Raw genomic sequence first — 13,829 nt, 5'->3', positions numbered from 1 at the left:
AACCTGTAATGTTATAGTGACAGACATCGCTTCTTAGAAGCATTCAGTCTTAAGTATAGCAGTAGGAAAGCTTTGTTTGCTTAATTAATTAAGCTTTGATTGGAAGATTTAATGTAAAAAGATAAAGTTCAACATCGTGAGCTTAAACATTATTAGTCGGAAACAAGTACTGAAATACTAAAACATACAGTAGCTTTAGAACTCGACTATGCTGTTTCGCTCGTCGCTGAAGTTTTGGGGCATGAAACAGGGCTTCAAGGCTCTAGTACAGGGCTCAGCTAAAGTCCCTGGTTACAGAGTGAAGCTCTACGTTTCCGAAAGTCGTTGCTGAGACACGGACAAGGCCGCATTTTAAGATGATCCCGAAAAAAAAAAAAAAAAAAGGCAACTCAGAGATGGTCAAGGATGCAATTAGGCTGTACAAAATTTTTATAGAATAATGAATAAAGGTTTTTGTCAGAGATCTTTATCAGAGTAATATCACCGAGAAAAAAATGTGATGGTGAGAGGAGAGACGATGTTCAAGAAAAGGGAATTAAAAAAAAAAAAGAATATTCATACTTTCTTCATTCTAAATGCAGGAATATTCGGAGATGGGATAATAGTGACAAGGGTCTGGAAATGTTTTTGTTCTGATGGTTTTATGTGTTAAGCTGTGTTGTGAGGCGCTATGACATGAAGGCATGGGTCTTGTGTGTTAGCATAGGCTTCCAGACAGACTTGTGCTCCTCTCAAATAAAGATATTCTCTAACAGTGAGGACTTTATTTTCAAATTGTGAGCTACGTGAGTAGTATTGGTGCAACGTGTGATGATACGTAGGGCGTTGCTTAGATAGGTCCGCGAGGTGTTAGATAAAATGGGAGTCCTTGCCGGGAAAACTTTGGACAACACTGATTTGACATGCTGTTGGGAGAGTAGGGAATGTTTCTTTTAGTTGCCCAGGGACTGTCTTTTAAGTGCTCAAATTGAGTTTAGTCTTTAATGTGATGTAAGTCACACTCTGAATACTGGTGAATGTAGTGCAGTACTGAAAATGAGGGAAAGTGTTGGTAATTTGAATGTTCCTATGGGGTTACTGATAACAACATTAGTATCGACATTTCCTTGGGTAAAGGTTTCTAATCCCGACCACACTCTGTTATGTCTCCACCACAGAAAGAGTGTGAATACGACGAGTTCAAATGTGCCAACGATCGATGCATCCATGAGTCTTACAAATGTGACGGTGACAACGACTGTGGAGACAACAGTGACGAAAGCGACTGCACATTGGTAAGTCCAGCATTAAAGACGCCTGCATACGGCATATGCTACAGAAAGATAATAATGAACCATGTTTAGTATACGAGTATGTTGAACTACAGCATTGAAAAATGTTCAGACTTTTGTGACGCCAGTATTTGTATCTGACTGTTAGACATGAAACAATATACATTAATTAGTTTGACTTCTTACTCAAAAGTATAACCCCTGTTTTGTCGTATGGAACAAAATATATTTTGTCATTATGAAAAATAAAGAATCCAAGACTTTGGAAATATGTAAGATTAAGGAAACGGAGCTATAGCCAAAGGACTGGCATTGGTAACCCTTTCTTGAAATAGGTTGAATAGCAACAAAATTTCAACAAGCAATAGCTCTTCTATCAGTTGACAACCAATGATGCAAGGATATGCCCCTTTAGCGAGTCAGCACGGAGGCCATTTTTTTTTTCCGAATGAGAAGAAACTAACCAAGAATCTGTTCATTAGAACTAAGACCAGTGAGGGCAAAAGTTACACATTATACTCCTCTTGTACGTTTTCTGTGCATGCTTGTACCATTACGGCAGATTCCAACACTCTTCTATCAGCACACTTTTGCCCTGGATCTGTCGAGTGCAAAAGTCAACCAGTGTTCTTTCTTGAGTGATTTAAGCACAATGTACTTACAAATATTAGTTTAACTTCTTCCTCATATCTTTCATTTACTTGCAGACTTCTTTCAGCAGTATTTTTCTTTTCTGCATACAAAAACATGATTTGCTAGTGTTCATACAGGATACTTCTTGTCCAGAGAGATCTGTGGAGATCCATTTAGGTCGGTTTATATCAATGATCATCCAGTCAGATAAACTTGGATTCAGTTAGAACTTGTCAGTCATCGTCATCTTTCTCGCAGTAGTTCATGCTTAGTCAAGTTGGTTTCTGTTCATTAAAGCCAGTCAAGCTGAATCAGAAACTTAGCACATATTCTGACCAATACTATCCATTTAGACAAAATCAAGTCTTATTGGAATCAATGATGTAACCAAGTCATAGTGGAATTAATGATGTCCAGTTTCCCTAATTCAGTTCATTTCAATTTCATTTAAAAGTTTAATCCATGCCCAACTGTCACCTCGTCCAGATGCAGTTAGGATAATAACGACAAATCAATTCTTGTCAATTGCACTACGCTGTAATTCTATTTATGTGTGTATCTAACTATCTATCTATCTATTTATCTATCTATCTATCCAGAAAGGGTATTTTTTAAAATAAGTTGAAGAAAGCAGGAGCTATTCTGACGCTAAATTACACGAAAGCATGGTCGTGAACACCAAACAACATAGGATATACTGCGTATTAATTACATGCTGCGTAACAAATGGACAAAGCCTTGATACCTGTAATGAAGAGTTTGCTCAGTAGCATGATCAGTCTGTATTCGTCAGTACTGAAAGAACTAAATATTGTGGGTGGAGATCCATTGCAGATAAAGGCCTGACGTGACCATGCACAAGTAAATGCAGCTGGTTCCAGACATGCAAAAACTTAACCAATATAAGTCGGGAGGTTCCAAGATAAAAGGAGTGATGAGAATGCCTATGAGGAAAGAATATATTGTCATATTAGGAAGGTGGATTGACGGACCCTAAGAATGTATGGACATGAGAAACGGCTGAAAGAATACAGAATATGAAGCATTAGAAGGGAGTGTTAGAGTGATGTTACTGGCTGCAGCTTGCATAGTGAGCACGGAGCAAAGGCTGTCTACCGTACAGTGGGATGAGACAGGCAAGGCAATATTGTGGCACATAAACTGTGTGCAGCACAAAGAAACGAGTAGACGTAAGGTTGTCAAAGTATGTGTGGAACTGCTAAGGTGTGCTTGAGAGAATGGCGACGAAAGTATTAGAACATTGTAAGGGAGTAGCCATATGAACGTACTGTACGTTGTACATTTTATTTTATTATTATTTTTTATTAGATATTAAATTCCATTTCTGTCACAAATTGTTCGTTTCCGAGATGCCAGATTCCTACCTCAACCTAACAAAGCCTATTCCTACCAGACCTATCCTAACCAAGCAAACTCATCCTAGCAATTCGCTACTTACCCTCTCATTTTTCAGCACCCTACTTCATCAGCTCCTCAGTAGTATTTCAATGGAAGTTTCTCTATTCATTCTGTTCTGAGAAAATGCAAAAGGAAATTTCCAGATTCCACGGCTGTTAAAGAGTCTTAGCAAGGATGAGATGCTGTGATTGCAAAAGGAAATTTCCAGATTCCACGGCTGTATAACAGTACGGACAGGTGCCGGAAGTGTACCCAGGTAACAGGAAACGAGCAATTGTCTCTTATGCACCAACCATCAGATCATCGAGCCACTGGTGTTAGTAGTTTGGACACATTCTGCATGCAGGGTATCTTGTAACCATTGTAACAAAGGCGGGAAATTCAGGACCAAGATCTGCCTGGAGCAGAGGTAAAAGTGAGGTTAGCTGAAAGGGAGTCGAGACCAGCGTGGGCAGTAACAAAGGACAGGAATAAGTGGAAAAACAGCTAAAACTGTTCACCAGTGCAGAGTTAAGAGGGGGGTGTATAAAACAAGGATAGGCGAGTGGGAGCATCAGTGGGCGCTGAGGAAGACGACCTGGAGTAACAGATTTTTAATAAGGGGCAACTCCATCATAATTATGTGATACTATTGCCAGTATCTATAGACATGGGCCTGATTATAACTCAGTGTTTATCACAGGTCTTATCATTTCAACATCAACCCCTTCAGTACAACAGGCCTCCTACTCTGAATAAAACCGCCAGGTTGTAGCAAGAATATATTAAGATTGGTTGTAATAGCGTTATTATTGTGGTTCCTTAACCCAGACCTATCTGGCCACGCAGATCAGCCAACCGCAGGCAAGCAACTGCTTCTTTTGGGTTGTCCAATAGGTTCCCTACACCATTTGTATTATGTCTGCGTCTTTTTGTGGCATGTGCTGTGCCTGTATTATGTGTGCTGTGTTTAGTGGTCTAATTTTACAAGTGGGGAACGTGTGATCTGTGATTCCTAACCCGAATCTCATCTGGTAACTGAGAAGAGCTGTATGGTGCGCTGATCTAAGCCTCGCTAGGTGAACTCGATCTGTTCTGTTTAAGAACGCCTCTGATGAGTGGACGTCGGGAAAGGAGGGAGATCTTGCAGTACAATGTTCTGATCAAGGCATATTGTCCTGTACGTTGACATGACTATGTAGGTGTTTTTTACGTTGATAGCAATGGAATATCTGGAGGTGGGATAATGTTGAAGAGGTTTTGATAATGTTTTCGTGGTGACTGTTTTATGTACAGTACCTAGTTGTGCTATGTGGCTGTACCCTTAAATTATAGAGGTTCTGTGTTACCTACGCTGACACATATAACTGCGTAGTGGTAATGTGTTGGGTGTTGTAAGTAATGGCGGTATGGGTTTTGGTGGTGCTGAGGATAATGTACACAACTCCTAACCTCTACGAGTGCTCTTTTAAAAGGTGTAGAAGAAAGAAAACAACAATAAAGGTGTTACCGCATTGAAGGGGTAGCACCTCATACCTCAGTCGAGAGCCTCCTGTTCTCAGCTGACCACATTTTGTGATGTCGCCACCCACAGGAAGAATGTGATGTTGACGAGTTCCAGTGTGTCAATGGCAGATGCATCCCCGCATCTTTCAAGTGTGATGGTGACAACGACTGTGTTGACGGCAGTGACGAGAATGGCTGTCCACCGGTGAGATTTTCAGTGCTGTATTCAGTCATGGTGATTTATGTATCTGTAAGATGGATTATTCTTAACACTGATTACAAGGATTAATGGCCGGCATGTGATTGGTACTGATGCTCATTTTATCGAAAGCCCTCCTCCAGCATTACCCCATCCCCACTGATATTGACATGATACGGGGTATATCTCCCCTCTAGAGAAAAAAATCACTTAAAGAAATTTCCTCAGAGAAGCGATATTTAAAAATAATAAAAAACTATAATGGCCTTAACAGGGAGAAAGAACCAAAAGAAGTCATGAAATAATAATAATTACTTATTTCAGTGAAAATAAATACATGGTCAATTGAATACTCAGCACAATAGTTATTTTAAATTCTCCAGATTCATGACACCTGAACTCTAACATGTAATATTTATACACAACGGAATTATACAGCAAAGATAACGATACTGTGTTAACTTTTTCATTAGATAAAAAAAAAAAAAAAGATTACCAGGTGAATTAAACACAAATTACATAGCAACTCTAAAAAAAAAAAAGCAGTTACTTTACCCTTAAAGATAATATTAATAATAATAATAATAATAATAATAATAATAATAATAATAACAAGCAATTAAAATCAAATCCAGCACACAGCATCACTGATACTAGGAGCCTAAAGGTGAAAAATAAAACTTTGTATATATATATATATATATATATATATATATATTATATATATATATATATATATATATATATCCCAGTGGATCCCAGAGTTGCTGGGCGAGGCATTGCACTGGGAGGGTACTAAGAGTGCCGCGCTCCGCCTATCGGCTCATAGTCGCGACGCTCATAGGTCCCTATCCGGGGGATCCCTACTTTATTACGATTTGAAAATTCCCAGTTCTATCCAGTACTCCGGACATGGGGCTCCAATGGGATATATATATATATATATATATATATATATATATATATATATATATATATATATATATATATATATATATATATATATATATATATCATCAGCCATAATTAGTCCACTGCTGAATAAAGGCCTCCCCCAACCTTCTCCACGAATTCCTTGACTGAGCCAATCGTTGCCACGTTTTCCCTGCAAATTTCTCTGTCTCATCTCTCTATCTCCTGTCTGTCTTTTTTCTGCTACGCTTACAATCTCCTGGTGTCCAGTCAGTCAGCCTCTTGCTACATCGGCTATCCCTTATTCTTGGTATATGGCCTGCCCACCTCCATTTCTGTTCTTTTATAACTTCTATATCTTTGACTTTAGTCTGCTCTCTCACCCAAGTTGATCTTTTCCTGTCTCTTAAAGATATTCCCAACATTGATTTTTCCATTGCCTCTGAGAACGGATTAATTAATTTTCCATTGATTTTGTCAGTTTCCAGGTCTCACAACCATACGTCATAGCTGGAATTATACATTCGTTATATACTTTTCGTTTCATAAAAACTGGCAAGCTACTTTTCATAATGTCTCTATGTTTACCGAAAGCTTTCCATCCGATTGTAATGCGTCTTTTATTTCAGTATCATTATCTTTCATTAATTTTAGTATTTGTCCCAAGTTGTTGTACTCCTCAACTTCTTCAAGAATTTCATCGCTTATTCTGATGACACTCTTTGGTGTTTGTGGATGAAACATTACTTTAGTTTTACTCTGGTTCATCTTCAGCCCTACTTTCAGACTTTCTCTGTTCACGTCATTTAATATTTCTTGCAATGCCTCCGCTGTTCTGAGATTAGGACAATGTTATCTGCAAATCTTAAATGGTTTAGCTTCTCTCCATCTATGTTCACGCCTTTGTTTTCCCAGTCTAGCTTTCTGAAAATACTTTCTAGGCAGGCTGTAAATAATTTTGGTGAAATTGTATCTCCCTGACGCACGCCCTTCTCAATCTAAATTCATTCCGTGTCCTTATGTAATTTAACTGTAGCAGTTCCCTCCTTATATATGTTTTCGAGCAGTTTAACAATGTTATCTTTCACTCCTTGTTCTCGCAATGAATTTCTAATTGCTATGTGCTTCACTGAATCAAAAGCCTTTTCGCAATCAACAAAACCTAAGCACAGTGGTTTGTTATATTCTATAGTTTTCTCAGTTAGCTGATTCACTGTGTGTAGATGATCAGTGGTCGAATACTCGCTTCGGAATCCTGCCTGTTCACGAGGTTGGTTTTCCTCCAAAATTGTTGTTATTCTGTTCGTAAGGACTTTAGTGAAGAGTTTGTAAATGATAATAAGCTAATGGGTCGATAGTTACTAAGATCTTTTGAGTCACCATTATTTGTAGTGTAAAATAACTATTGCATTACACCATGTTTTGGGAATTTTCTTGTTTTATACAGTGGGTAAATAAGTGAGCAAGCCTATTTTGTACTTCTACTCCGGCATCCAACAGTAAATCTGTTACTATTCCATCTCCTCCCGGAGCCTTCCCTCTTTTCATATTTTTAAAACAAATATTTACTTCGTCTGATGGTACCTCAGGTATTTCACTTGTGTCAACTGAAAAGTTAGCCATTAGTACTACTTTCTTTGATGCATACAGTTCTTTGTAAAATTTTTCAACTCTCTTCACCATTGTATCTCTCCATTTCATGATTTTACCGTTTTTTTTCTTTCAGTGATGTCATTTGTTGCTTTCCTAGTGCCATTTTACTTCGGACCTGTTTTAGACTTCTTCCATTTTTGATGGTTTCTTTGATCTGATCCATGTTTCTCTTTCTTTTTTCTTCTATTTGTCTTTTGTTGATAAGCTTATTTAATTCCGCTCGCTCTGTTTCGTCTTTCTTTGTTTTTACTTTCATTTCCTTTCGTTTTTTCATAAGCTTGAGTGTCTTTTCTGACTACAGTATTTCTTGGCTTTGGTTGTATTAGGTTTTCCTACTACCTCCGCTGATTCTCTTAGCACTTTTGTTAGTCTGTCATTCAGCTCATCAGTGTCACATTCAGCGTTACTTAGAGCCTGAAATCTGTTTCTTATTTCCAACTGAAAGGCTGCCTTGTTTTCATTTACTGTTATTGGGCATATCATTTTATCTTTAATCATGTTCTTTCTTTCACATCTGAAATTGAATCTGGCTGTGCAACCCACCATTCTATGATCACTTCCTATATTTACTTTGTTGATAACTGTGACATTTGTGATCGTGTTATTCTTATCTGCTGTAATGAAGTCGATTTCATTCTTTGTTTCTCCATTTGAGCTTCTCCAGGTCCACTTTCTCCCTATTCTTTTGTGGAAGTATGTGTTCATTATTTTCATGTTAAACATTTCAGCAAAATTTACCAGCATTTCTCCTCTTTCATTCCTTTCTCCCACTCGAAATTTTCCCATACATAGTTCTCCATTTTTCAGCTTCCCAACTTTGCATTGAAGTCTCCCATGAGTCTAGTATATGTTGTCCTTTCTTCTTCCATAATCTGGGAGATGTCATCATAGAATGTTTCTGTTTCTTCATCCGGGCTTTGAGAAGTTGATGCATATACTTGTACTACTTTCAGGGTATATTTTTTGCATAGTCTAATGACAATAAATACTGCTTTGTCAGATACACTGCTGAATTTAACAATGTTGTATGCAAGATTTCTGTTAATTAGAAATCCTACACCACTAACTCTTTCATTTTCCCTTCTTCTGTAGTAAAATAGGTGGTTGCTGTCTCCGAGCTGAATCACTTTTTCTTCTTTTCTGTGGATCTCACTCAAACCTACAATATCCTAACTAATGTTTTCCAGTTCAGTCATTAGGTTATCAAGTTTGTAATCTTCTGCGAGGCTTCTTACATTGTATGCATAGATCTTCATGGATTTCAATTTGTTTACTATCCAAGAGTCTAATTTTCCAACACAGTGCCTACTCACTTTCGGTGGCACACTGTCCATAAGCAGAGGAGGCAGTGCGGTTGGACCTTTAGTAGACGATGATCCAACAGGAATGCCCGTCAAATCATTTGCAATAGAACTCATATTTGGTTGGGAGGATTGTGGCAAACAATCTCACCTCCCTGCCACATAGTTTCTGGTGAGATGTAATTTTTGTGCCACCTTATTCGTTATATTCAGTGGAGCCCCACATATCTATAGGGGGTCCCATGGTCTGCGCCGTCTAAGACGGTATGTCGTATATCTACAAGGCCTTCCCCTATCCGCCAGTCGGGGACGTGCCAGGTAGCAGTTGGAACCTGCCTCTGGATGGGTATATATATATATATATATATATATATATATATATATATATATTTAGAGAGAGAGAGAGAGAAAAAGAAAGAGACAGAGAGGTAGCCATTTTTTGTGATAACACAATAGGCACAGTCATGGAACTTCATACATAGTCAGATATTCATATAATCATTTATCATATACAATTTCTGCCTCCTAGGTGTAATAGTTGCAAAAGTTTTAATAGGAAAATGCACTGGGCCTTCCAGATTCCTTGCGTAGGTCGCACTGAAATCTCTGAGAAAATTATATTTTTATTTATTCCTTTTTTAAAAGAAAAAAAAAACTACTTAAGACAGCATTCTGCATATCAAAGGGCACCAGTTCACTACAAGACACATAACTATGTGATATTTCATGACTCTATAGTGGATACTTTTTGAGTTCTGGCCCGGAAACGAAATCTCTACGTTAACTTTTGTTGTTGATCCCGGTGATAACAAAACCCCCCTCTGACTTCGTCAGGTGGAGAGTAAAAGGAATGTGTATGTTAGTCATCCTTTCAGGAATCAGGATAATTCTACAAAAGTGCCTTGAAATAATACAACAAACTTCCTTTTCTGATGCATTATAATTTCATACCTCATAGTAATAGTACAGTATTGGATATTAAAGTAACCAGCCATGAATTCCATCTCACGACATTAAATTTAGTTTTTTACTTAGGAAAAGAGTACAGTATCATATTTATTCACTTAATCTGCAAAATACAATTTTCTTCACTGGGTTCATGAGGGGTGAAGAGACCATGTTTCCAAAATAAATACCCAAAAGAATTAAGTAAATTACTGGCGAAATGGTCTAACTTTTCTAAAGTAGCCCCAGAAGAGGCAAATAGCAGCAACCTATTTTTAAGGTAGCTGCATGCCCTGTGTGAGTAGCACAGTTGGGAGGTTAACACCGCCCAGTTGTGCTACTCATACCCTGAGTGTAAGAGACGTGGCCAGCGAATTTTCCAGAAAATCTAGTTGCCGCATTATTTCCATTGTTATGTCAAATATTTCACAATATCAAGAGATTATAATCTTTAATCTCTTCACCAATTTTCAAAGTCACCTATAATGTAAGTTAGCAAATGAAATTATGTGGTTCATACAAAGTGCATTATTTCCAGTGACATCATAAATATGAGGGAACATATACAACGGTTTTTATCTACACCTACAGGCCAGGTAATTGAATGAAACAATGGCAATTTCTCATTCACTAAATATACATTGTCTCTCGTTTACTTGGCTATATTTAGTGAAGCAGGAGCCAACTCAATGATGCAAAAACAAATTCATAACAGATATATGTGGGTATATTACAGTATTATTCTCCTAATGTATGTTTGAAACTACTGTATTTTTCTTTTTAAAAATCCGTTCCATTGTCGTATCCTCTTCAGTCTCCAGTTTTCTATCGCGCAAGACAATTGTTCTCTTTCTTTTCCCAAGTAATGAAGGAAAAGCTGGGACAACACTTAAAGTTTCGGTATAGTCTACATGGAATACAACTGATGAGTTTTTGAATATAGAAATACATAGTACAAGTTGATATATAAATTCGGTACAACTTCCGGTACTACACTGTAAATCTGCAACTTCTCAGCTCATTTCACATAAACCTCCGTTTCTTACTACTGTGATGGTAAGGACATTCATATTGCAACTTTTATTTTTAAAAACTAGTTTAACGTCAGACGAGACTTTTCAGATGCTAACAATACTTGATGTTGACAATTGCAGTGTGGTGAAGACCAGTTCCGGTGTACCAACAACAAATGCATCTCCTCGTCCTCTCAGTGTGACGGTTACGACGACTGTGGTGACGGCAGTGACGAAAATAACTGTCCACCGGTGAGTTCATCATTATAATCAGTCTTGATGATTTTCAGCTGGTGGATGAGGGCGCCCATCATCCACTCTCACAGTGTAAGACGACCCAAGGGTGGCACTACATTGAGTGACATTTCCTGTAAGCCATGAAATCATTTAGTACGCTGGGTGGTAACTATATAACCAACCCATACGTGTTTCCTACCTGCTTGGGTTGGCGGGGGGTTAGTGCCCCTCCCCGAAAAATATCTAACTAAAAGGACAAACACAATGCCCAGAACTAAATGCCTAGGGCCCAGACAGACAAACAAATGACGGCCAAGAACAGAAAAAAGGACACGATGAGGATGATAACTTGGAATATGAAAGACGTAAATGATTAGGTGAGAGAGAGACTCTGCAAGTGTATGAGGATGCAAAAGTGGGCATATTTGGATTAACTGAGAGCAAATGACGAGGCGAGAGTGTGAGAGTGGGAACAAGGATCGGGTATATGTGCGGGAGTAGGTGAGAGTGAGAGGGCAGAGGAGGGTGTATGTACTGTTGTGTGCGAGAAGTGGAAGAATAATACTGGATAATATGGGTAAGTTGGTTCACGGATTGTATGGATATAATTAACAACATGAATACAAGTATGGGCGACTGTGTATGTATATGCACTGATAGAAGACCGTGCAAGCAGAGTGAAAGAGAAGTTCTGGGCAAATGTGGAAGAATGCATTGAAAAGTTTAAGAGGAGTGAGAGAATGTTTTTGATCAGATATCAATGGAAAAGTAGAGAATGCGAAGATGGATGAAGTAGTTGGTGAGTGGGGTGTATCTGCAGAAGTGAATAAGAATGGTAATGCTCTAGCAGACATTTGTGTGGGGAGGGGACTGGTGATAGCTGGTGTCCTCTTTAGGCACAAGATGATCCACAGGTATGCATGGCCAGTGGTGGGAATGGTGGGTGGAGAGTTGAATGAACGAAGGACTATGACGGATTATCTGAGTGTTAATAAGAGAATGAGCGGGATGCCAGAGCACAGAAAGGTTCAACATGTGGACTCTCTGACCACGGCTTGCTGGTGGTGAGAGTCAAGTTACAAAAGCGCTGGAGGAGTAGAAGGAAAGAAATACAGGAAGAAGCAATCCAATCAAAGAGGGTAGAGAGGTTGCAGGAGGACGAAAAAAAATTAGAAAAGTGGAGAAGTGATTGGGGAGATAGGCCTATGATTTGGAGCAAATGGGAGAGGTGGAAGGTGCGTGCAAGGTTTTCACAGAAGAAATCTGTGCAGCATGTGAGGTGATATGTGGGGTGAAGAGAAGACGAAAGGGGATGCAAGGAACAGCATGATGGAATGATAGGTGAGACGAGCTGTGACGCAAAAGAAGAAAGCATACAGTAAGAGGATAGGAAGCAGAGGCATTGAGGAAGTTGAGAGACGGAATGGAGAGTTATATGTGAACAAGAGGAGAGAGGGTAAGAGAGAGAATAAGAGGAGAACAGAGGAGGAGTTTGGAAGGAATCTGAATGTAAAGGGGAGGGAATGTATGAAAACGTTCTGAAAGGAGGTTAAAATAGTAAGACTGGATGAAAATGGAGAAGAGGAGTGAGAGACGCAAATGGCTAATTATCGATGGAGAAGGGAGAAAAAGTAAGCAGATGGAGAGAACACTTTAAGGAATTGTTAAACATGGAGAATGAAAGTAAAGCGAGTGTAAGTGCCTGGGGTATGTCTGGGAGAAGCAGAGAGAGTAAAGTGGAAGAAGAGATACGTAGGATAGAAGTAGTGAAGGCAATGAAGAAAGTCCAAGTAGGGTAAGTCTCAGGGATTGATGGAGTGTGTGGTGAACTGCTGAAGTACAGGGGAGAGGCAATAGCAGAAGGGATGTGGAAGATGTGCAGATTGGGCTGGGAGGGTGGTAGATTCCCTGAGGATTGGAAGACAAGTATAATTATTCCCCTGTACATAGGAAAAGAAGACAAAAGTAGTGTGTAGTAATCATCACGGCATTTGTCTTCTTAGTGTTATAGGAAAAGTATATGGTAGGATACTTATCGATAGAGTCGGGGAAACAACAGAGAAATTAGTTGGAGGAGTATAGGGAGGTTTCAGGAAGAGAAGAGCTTCTGTAGATCAGATATTTATCCCAAGATGCTAAACTGAAAAGTTTCAAGAAAAGGGAAAGAAGTTGTATGATGCATTCATGGATTTGGAGAAATCATATGACAAAGTGGATTGACAAGGAATGTGGAAAAAGTTAAAAATATGTGTAGTAAATGGTACGTTGTTGAATGCCACGAAGTCTAAGTATGGGGGCGCTAGGGCTGCAGTGCGTGCAAATGGTGAACTGTGTGTATTTTTCTATCTGAATGTTGGATTGAAATGGGGATGTGTCATGTCACCATGGTTGTTCAATTTGTCTATGGAAGGAGTTATACAAGAGATACAAGATAGGGCAATGGATGATGGAGGTGCCCTAAGGAGAAGGGGCAGCGTTTGGAAGCTTGCTGTCCTGTTGCTTGCAGACCCTGTTGTTAAGTGAAGACGAAAGGGAACTGCAAAACCTGGTGAATGAATTTGGGAAAGTTTGTAAACGTGAATGTAGGGAAAAGTAAAGTTGTGGTCTTCAAGAGAAATGAAGTCAGTGAGTACACAGTATGGCTGAAGAGTGAGGAAATGGAAAATGTCGTACATCTATGTGATTAGGTAGTGTGATGATTAAGGATGTAAGTTTTGCGTATGAAGTGTTTGAAAGGGTTCAGCAGGGAAGAATGGTTACT

The 13,829-nt window shown here is 38.9% G+C and overlaps 1 protein-coding gene across 1 annotated transcript in view; it reads left to right on the top strand.

The window, feature by feature from the left end:
- LOC145413689 (uncharacterized) overlaps positions 1-13,829 on the top strand; it is a 95,206-nt gene that overhangs the window by 48,710 nt on the left and 32,667 nt on the right. Inside the window, exon 8 of the mRNA XM_080283344.1 lies at positions 10,973-11,083. Coding sequence (XP_080139470.1) covers positions 10,973-11,083 — 111 coding nt within the window. The remainder of the gene's footprint in view (positions 1-10,972; positions 11,084-13,829) is intronic.

The sequence above is a fragment of the Coenobita brevimanus genome, chromosome 97, assembly GCF_032717465.1.
Source record: "Coenobita brevimanus isolate Jiangsu-jjx chromosome 97, ASM3271746v2, whole genome shotgun sequence".
In the NCBI taxonomy this organism is placed as follows: domain Eukaryota; kingdom Metazoa; phylum Arthropoda; class Malacostraca; order Decapoda; family Coenobitidae; genus Coenobita; species Coenobita brevimanus.
This window is presented reverse-complemented; position numbering and strand designations above follow the sequence as displayed.